General features: G+C 38.5%; 1 protein-coding gene across 1 annotated transcript in view; it reads left to right on the top strand.

Moving 5' to 3' along the window:
- LOC107632873 (protein FAR1-RELATED SEQUENCE 5-like) overlaps positions 1–4,618 on the top strand; it is a 13,314-nt gene extending 8,696 nt beyond the window's left edge. Inside the window, exons 2-7 of the mRNA XM_016336513.1 lie at positions 1,834–1,893; positions 2,109–2,722; positions 2,819–3,219; positions 3,441–3,658; positions 3,796–4,434; positions 4,505–4,618. Coding sequence (XP_016191999.1) covers positions 1,834–1,893; positions 2,109–2,722; positions 2,819–3,219; positions 3,441–3,658; positions 3,796–4,434; positions 4,505–4,618 — 2,046 coding nt within the window. The remainder of the gene's footprint in view (positions 1–1,833; positions 1,894–2,108; positions 2,723–2,818; positions 3,220–3,440; positions 3,659–3,795; positions 4,435–4,504) is intronic.

The following is a 9,216-nucleotide window of genomic DNA, read 5'->3' as shown; positions in this document are numbered from 1 at the left end:
CTGTCGGTTCTCGATCATGTCGGAATAGAATCCAGTGATTCTTTTGCGTCTGTCACTAACGCCCCACAATCGCGAGTTTGAAGCTCATCACAGTCATTCAATCATTGAATCCTACTCAGAATAACACAGACAAGGTTTAGACCTTCCGGATTCTCTTGAATGCCGCCATCAATTCTAGCTTATACCACGAAGATTTCGGTTAAAGAATCCAAGAGATATCCACCCAATCTAAGGTAGAACGGAGGTGGTTGTCAGGCACACGTTCATAGGTGAGAATGATTATGAGTGTCACGGATCATCACATTCATCAAGTTTAGGAGCAAGTGATATCTTAGAATAAGAACAAGCTGAATTGAATAGAAGAACAATAGTAATTGCATTAATACTCGAGGTACAGCAGAGCTCCACACCTTAATCTATGGTGTGTAGAAACTCCACCGTTGAAAATACATAAGAACAAGGTCTAGGCATGGCCGTGAGGCCAGCCTCATGATCTAAAGACTCCAGACCTCGATATCTGAATACAATAGCAAAAGGTCCTATATGTAGAAAACTAGTAGCTTAGGGTTTACAAAGATGAGTAAAATGACATAAAGATCCACTTCCGGGCCCACTTGGTGTGTGCTTGTGCTGAGCATTGAAGCTTTCATGTGTAGAGACTCTTCTTGGAGTTAAACGCCAGCTTTTGTGCCAGTTTGGGCGTTTAACTCCCATTCTTGTGCCAGTTCCGGCGTTAAACGCCGGGCAATCTTGAGCTGATTTGGAACGCCGGTTTGGGCCATCAAATCTCGGGCAAAGTATGAACTATTACACATTGATGGAAAGCCCAGGATGTCTACTTTCCAACTTAGTTGAGAGCGCACCAATTGGGCTTCTGTAGCTCCAGAAAATCCACTTCGAGTGCAGAAAGGTCAGAATCCAACAGCATCTGCAGTCCTTTTAGTCTCTGAATCAGATTTTTGCTCAGATCCCTCAATTTCAGCCAGAAAATACCTGAAATCACAGAAAAATACACAAACTCATAGTAAAGTCCAGAAAAGTGAATTTTAAATAAAAACTAATAAAAATATACTAAAAACTAACTAAAACATACTAAAAACATACTAAAAACAATGCCAAAAAGCGTATAAATTATCCGCTCATCATCAAGCAAGTATTTAAAATAGATAACCATAGGGTGATACAATGGCTGAATTTGTTTACTAAATTGTAGTGAATGGTACTTGTATTTGCAGCATGCTAACCATGGAATGCTTATATTAGTGTTTTAATCATGTATTTATATGCTCACTGCATATTTTTTTAGTTATATGCTGATATGCTTCCTGCCTTGTATTTGGTTATTTTTCATGCTTATATTAGTATTTTAATCATGTAATGGTATGTATATATGCTCACTGCATATTTTTTAGTTATATGCTCGTATGCTTCCTGCCTTTTATTTTAATGTTTTTCATGCTTATGGGAATATGTAGTTAATGAATGATGTACTTATGTTCTTCTTGCATCCGAAGAAATGAGTGTGTGTATGTAAATATACACGAAAAAAATTTTGTGGCTGGAGTGAAAAAAGAAGCCACTAAAGGGTGAGTAAGGCCCTTAACTATTAGCCAAAATGGAACAAATAATTCCCAATGATTTTCATTGAATGAGAAAAAAAAAACAAATAAATGGTGAAAATTAATTAAATAATACATGAAATGAAAAAAAAATCTCTTTGCTTGTTTTGTAGCTGTTGATGTGTTTTCGGTGATTGTTTTAGAGATTTTATTGAAATGAGTTTTGATCAGGATCTTCCTCCTTTTGGTTACTCTGTTTGTTTGGAAATTTTAGGCCACGCAGTTGTCGGATGTTACAGATGTTGGAAGTGAAAAGATGGAGCTTGTTGATGAGGTATTGGACTCTAGATTACTTTTGTGTACTCATAATGTTCATGTTTGATTTGATAACTAATGGTAATTAATTTTTCGTTCGAATTAATATAAAATACAGTTACCAGATCATGGTTGCCTTCAAGAAGACGAGATACCAAGAGTTGGGATGCGGTTTGCTCAGTTACAGATGGCTCATGACTTTTATGTGACCTATGCGCTGGATTTGCAACTAAGATAAGGACGACAACATTTGATAAGATCACAAAGGCTCCCATTAACCAAGCTATACACTGTAATCGCGACGGGATCTGCGAGTCTCGTGTTAGAGCACCAACGTGGAAGAATACGATTTCAGCTGCTGGGTGCAAGGCAAGGATATATGTAAAGTTTGATAAAGACGTGCAAGACTGGGTTTTGCTCAAGGTTGACTTGGCGCACTCTCAGCCATGTTCACCGAAAAAGGCAGTGCACTACCATGAGTATAGGCAGCTGACCATGCATGCGAAGTGCGTGATCGAGGATAATGATGAGGCTGGAATTCGACCAAACAAGACATTCTTTGCTTTGTCAAATGAGGCTGGTGGCCCTTCTAACTTGGGATTCTCAGAGAAGGATTTAAGAAATTATATAACAGCAAGGCTCCGAAATAGCAACGTGAATGCGGATGTCAGGGAGATGATGAGCTACTTCAGGAGAATGAAGGACATCAATCCGAACTTCTTTTATGCGGTGGAGTTGGATGATGAGTGTAAATTCAAGAGTGTAGTATGGGTCGATGCAAGGTGTAGGGCATCGTATGAATACTACGGAAACGTTGTGTCAGTTGATAGCACTTACAGAAGGAATAGGTACGTAGTAGTTAAGTTGGTATTTTTTCCTTTTCTTGATAAAATGTTATTCGATCGTGATTGGCATTTCTTACATCTGGCTGGTTTTTCTGGTAGGCATGGATTACCGTTTGTGTCGTTCATTGGGGTCAACCACCATGGTAGGTTGACCCTCCTCGGTTGTGCTTTGTTGGGGAATAAGGAAATCACAAGTTATGAGTGGGTTTTTAGCCAATGGGTCAAGTGCATGGGAACTGCTCCACAGTGTATCATAACCGATCAATGTCGATCCATGTATCGTGCGATCAAAAATACTTTACCCGACACACGCCACAGGTGGTGCATCTGGCATATTATGAATAAGTTACCTTCTAAGCTTGGGGTTTACCGTCAGTACGGAGCTTTGTATGCTGACCTAAACGACATTGTGTGGAACTCTCGGACCGAGAAGTCATTTGAAGATAACTGGGCTGATTTTATAGATGAGTACAACTTACATAACAACACGTGGCTGTCAGGTTTGTTACTGTATGATTACTTCACACGCTTTTATTGCAATTGTTTGGCATCTGAATGTTTAGTATATGCGTAATTTTTTATGACAATTATATGGATGTTCATTATAGTATACATTTGGATGTTTAATATATCAGTGATTGTGGATGGTCATATCTCAGTTGTAGTAATATGTTTGGTGTAAGCTTTCTATCCTTAATTTGGGATTATTTATTCCCTGTAGATCTGTATGATGACCGACGTATGTGGATCCCAATATACTTCAAGGGTGAATTTTGGGCAGCAATGCGGAATACTCAAAGGAGTGAGAGCATGCACGCATTCTACGGTGGATACTTACACAGTAAAACTAGCTTGGTTCAATTTGTTCATGAATATGACAATGTTCTTGGATTTAAGGAGCAGAGAAAACTGGAGGATGATGCTGCAAACTCGAGGGGGGTTATCCCTTGTGCAACCACCTCGCCTATGGAGAAATAATTTCAGCAAGAGTATACCACGAGCATTTTTAGGGATGTTCAAATTGAGTTTGTGAAGAAGGCTAACTGCATCATTTAATTTCTGCAGTTGATGAACAGGATCCATTGGTCTGCGTGATGGTGGAAGAGGAGAAACTAGTCAACGATACTATTCTATGCGTTCCGTACGATGTTCACTTTGACCATTCCACACAGGAGCTTCGTTATGAGTGCAATCTTTTTGAGAGTTCAAGTGTGTTGTGCTGTCACTACCTTGAAGTTTTCCATTCATATAAAGTGTACAAAGTACCTTCATGTTATGTTCTCCCTCGATGGAGCAAGAACATAAAGCGCAAACATACGTATGTCAAAAGTAGCCATGATATCAGTCGGTCGGATGAGAGTCATGTTGCATTCAGGGGACTGTGTGCGCACTTCTATAATGTTGCTCAAGAGTTCGTCGGTGACAATGAAGAAACAGCATTGCTGCATGTTGCTTTGGAAGAAACAATGGCCAAGTTGGATGCGCACCATGCCAAAAAGAGGTCTGAGAGCATGTCAAAGACCCAGACAAACATTGGCTCACAGAGTTCGAACGATGTCAGTGTTGATGACATCCAAGGTCCATTGAAGGTTACCACAAAGGGGAGGCCAAAGAGTAAGAGGCTCGGCGCTGCCCTTGAGAAGTGCTTCAAGAATTCAAGGCGGAGAAAACAAAAGAAGTCATCCCCGGTAGATGTTTGGCTTAATCTCAACTTTGTATGTTTATTTGGTATATTACTATTCTAGAACATAACTTTTGGACTTTTTTCTACTTTTTTTTGGACAGGTGGTTCGTCCACACGCATTTCAAGATATACACCATGGTTCTGTTGCTGGCCTAAATGTCCCCGAACAAGCCGGTGATTTCATGTCTTTGTTAAGCTCCTTCAACAAAAAGTAGGATTAGTTGGACAAGTTTGTGATTGTGTATATTTTCTCATCTCTGTGTTTAAGGATTATTGTTAGTTTCAAGGTTCGAAGGCAGCTGTTGCAAAAGGTCCACATGTTATTAATTGCAAGAACCATTTTTTCGAGTGAAACCGAACCATTTTACTATTTTTTTTCCAGTAGACTTAATGCATAATGTGTATATTTGATGGTTATTCTGTAATTTACGTTGTAGTTTAATTAAGTTGTTCAAGATTTCTACATGCTTTACTATATAGTTTTTCGGTATGTAGCTGTTCGTCATAGACATTGTTGTCAGGAATTTTTTAATGAACTAAAGTGGATGTTCATTTCTATAGGTGTTCAGATGTTTATTTCTACTATAAATAAGGATGGTTAGCCATTTAGCATTTGTGTTTTGATTTTGACCTTGTTAGACTGAATGTTCATTATTGTAAGGTATAAGATGTTCAGTTTAGCTATATTGGTGGATGGTTAGTGGTCACCTATTTCAATATGCACAAATATGACAGTTTTACATAAAAACTTGATAAATCCGGAATTCTAACATCTAAAAAGACATGGATAAATTTTACGTAACATAACTAATAAATCATTGTACTGTAGGAAAAAAATATGTCATTGAATCAAGTCTTTCTAATGTGACAATAACAAATCCTTAAGCATGTCAGCAGTAAGTCAACTCAGTATAATTTGGTAGTTCAATTCATTGTAACTAATACTAAGTGAGCAACTTCTTCCTCCCTCTGCGCATTGCCCCCTTCGGTAATCCCTCCACACGTTCAATCAATGTCCGTGTGCTAGGTGCAGTGTATGGTGAACTAACGTCCTTCTTCTTGTTCCGTGGTGCATTACGACGAACAGGTTTAACCTTGTTTTCCAATAACGAGATAAGCTGGCCTACCGATGCATTCTGTGGGCCATAGATAATGTCTAGCATCAACTCCATCCTGTCTGAGCTGAGTGAATCCTGTGGGTAAATTTATCAGTTGGTTTAGTATTAAGAACCGTTACAGTTATATTTTTACAAGATCAATAATGACATTTGCTCAAATGTTTAATTAACAAACCTTATCCCATTCACAAAGTTGACGTTCTTCGGTCCAACTTTCCATCAACTTAATGACACACATGCCACAGTCAAAGCTGCAGGACAATAAAATGCTATTGCAATTAGGTTGAGAAAAACCAAGTTACATGGTACGACACATTTTGAATTGAAATCTAAAAAAGCATCAAATTTGGGTTATAATTTCATCTCACTTGTTCGGTTGCTTTGGAACCCTCGCGTACGAACGAGCTGGGCCGTGCGTAGTCCGAACGAATGCAGAAATAAAAATACTTGCCATATCCTCACATAGTCTCCCCTGAAAATCATGGAACGAACATACGCGAGCAAAATTATATCGACTTGAACTGTGCGGCTGTATTTTGTTTAAAAGAATGATGGTATCTTACAACATATGCATCGAGCTTTATTCGTTTATCATCTTCTGGTCCATAATGCAAACTATCGAGAATAAGTAAGCGCTTCGCAACCACATCAAATGCATATACCCACCAATGGCCCCTCCAACAATAAGGAATTAACCACTGCACCAAGTAGCAAATATGAAGAGATTTTTCATGTGAGAAAAAAAAAACAAAAACTATTGATCTCATTCGACCATTCAAGAACCTTAACATTCTCAAATCATGCGACAACATATTTCCAACAGGTAATTAAATACAAAACAGCAACTCACCCATTTTCTCTTTGCTGCTGCTACTTTGTCAAAGAACCTAGTATCATCACCAAAGCTTGGACTAAGACCATCATAAATTGGTGCCACACCGTCCATAAATCTTTCCAGACTATCATTTTTTATGACTGATTCCTGCAGACCCACACATAGTAAAAATCCCAATAAAAAGCTTTTTCAACATAGTAATAAGAATGTAATTACCAATATGCCTGGACACACGCAATAGAACTCTTGCTTGAACCTAGATGATTCAGTGTCGTTGAAAGTATAGCACATCCATTGAATTACCTACACAGAGTATTAAGCAAGTGTAATTCAAACACCGATATAAGTATAGGGAATTAAAACACATGCTTAAGTTCATATACGTACACAGCTGTTTACCCAACTGCGTAGTTTCAAGGTCCAGAAGTCCTTCCTTTGTAATACCATGTAGTCCCGCCCTTCATAGGAAGCTAAATCTTGATTTTCATCCAACGACGGTTTAATTATCCATGTTCTGATTTGTTCCTCCTTAGTCTCCCCCAACTTTATTTCACTTAGTCTTGGATGAATTGAATGTATTGGGGACGGGGTTAGAGTCTTTTCAAGCTGAGTTAAACCGAGTGAAAAGCTCGGTCTACCTGGACTCGGTGTATGATAGGGTGATTTTATTGGAAACACTGTTTGCAGGGGTTGCATGATTATGGCTTTGGTTTGGTGCCCCTGTTCAACATTATTGAGTACTTGCTCAAATTCAGGACACTGAACGATAGAGATGTCAAATTCGCTGCAAACGAATGGGACAAGAATTTAGCTAAGAGAACATGTCATGCCTAGCTAGACGGCTAATCACATGTCATGGGTGTGAAAATAAAAAAAAAAAGGAAAACATACAGCAAGGTAATCAATAAACCACTAACCGGTCAAAATCATAGTCACTGAGCTGTACAGGTGCTGCTGGCGGTGTGTGTGGAGAATCATTGTTTAGGTCATTTTTTCCTTCTTGATGACTTTCATGATTGCCGTTGAACACTGGATCTTCTTGTCTTGTATCATGTGGCGGAGGGTGCTGTTGGAACAACCGTATCCTTCTAGCAAGCGGCACGTGGTCATCATCATCAGATTCCGAGACTACCAATGGCGAAGCAGTGCTTCTTGAGACACTTTCTCTTGGAATTTCTTTTTTGGTGCCGCGTCTAGATCGGCTCCTACTGAGAATCAACTTTCTCCTCGAACCAGTCTTGGATTGCTGTTATGTAAATTCATGCATATCGTCATTTTAATTAGCATACAAACAAAACCTTACTAAAGTGAACAACCAAATCGTACTAAAGTGTGCACCCAAAAATATAACAAAGTGAACATCCAATTCAAATTATCACATGAGCTATCCTACAGAAAGCAAACCACCTTATCCGTCTCCTTATTTCTTGGCTGAGATGTAGTCTTGCCTTTGGTAGACGGAAGTTGCTCAGTGTCCTTGCAAGGCCTTTTACACCCTCCTTTCTTGTTACCCATTTTACTCGAAGACTGCTTCTTATTTCCTTTCTCTTTCATTGAATTGTTGACTGGGCAACCCGGTGTTCAACATGGGACAACAAATATATGGAAAAATCTAATGTAAACTTTCAGGCGTTTGGAAAACATAACAAACTCACAATCGTTCAAAAAAATTAACCATCTATGGCCACACTATATTTTACATCCAAAACCCAACTACAGTGAACATCCTCAATTACAACCACACTAATCATCACTAAAATATATTTTCACACAATGAATTAACTAGGCAGCCCCATGAAGCAATTCTTTCATACATAAAAAGCCATCCAAATAAATTAATCATAAGTTATCTATCCAGTTCAGATTAGATCCTAATTTGAGCATCCTAAATCCTCCTGTTTAAGTAATAAACTCAACTCAAATAAAACCTTAATAAAAATAAGACACAACTGTATTCAAACAAGCTTTCAACAAAAAAAAACATGTAAATATCATACACGGTCATTGAATTTAGCTCTCCTAATCGTTCTTCTATGAACTTCATATATCAAAACAAGCCATACAGCCACATAATGAAGTTACTTTACAATTTTGTAATCGTAAATTCTATGATAACGATCAATGATCATATCACATAAATAAGGATCCAATTAATTGAGCTCACAAGCTTTAATAAGGAAAGCAAATCACCTTTTCTGCCTTCCTATAGCTTGGATGAGGTGAAGTCTTCCCTTTGGTAGACGGTGATTCGTCAGTGTCGTTGCAGGGCCTTTTACACCTCCCCCCTTGTTAACACCTTTACTCGAACATTGTTTCTTCTGCTTTCTCTTGTTCCTTCCATTTTTGACTATGCAACCCTGTGTGTTCAACATTTGGTCAAAAAAGGATTCTAAAACTTCAATGTGAACTGCCAATTGCATTTTCTGTTCAACTAGATTTTATAAAATGCATTAGTAAAGATTGAACCTGTGAGATGACGTAGTCGGCCTTCTTATCAAGCTCATTAGTGGTCCACTCAACAATCCATGGTTCAAGTACTCGACAAGCATGCAACGGACCATGTTTCAAGCGCTGAAAGTACAAAACCTATAAAGAAATAACTTAAATTTTAGGAATTACACCTACGGTCATACATTGGATTCAAATTAAATTAATTTAATGCATTACCAGCAACACGAACATGCACCCGCCGCATGTTTCCCTGTTCTCATCTTGGAATTTCCTTATCGCATCCCGCAGCCACTTTAATATGTGATAAGGCCAATGAAACCTTCTAGGGTTCGACACATCTAATATCGGAGGGAGGTGCCACGGAGAAATAGTTTGCTGCCTTGTGGGGTTCAGAAACATCTTCAAAATA

This window comes from Arachis ipaensis, chromosome B03, assembly GCF_000816755.2.
Source record: "Arachis ipaensis cultivar K30076 chromosome B03, Araip1.1, whole genome shotgun sequence".
Taxonomy (NCBI): Eukaryota; Viridiplantae; Streptophyta; class Magnoliopsida; order Fabales; family Fabaceae; genus Arachis; species Arachis ipaensis.
The sequence above is the reverse complement of the archived record's forward strand: the minus strand, read 5'-3'. Positions and strand labels throughout refer to the sequence as shown.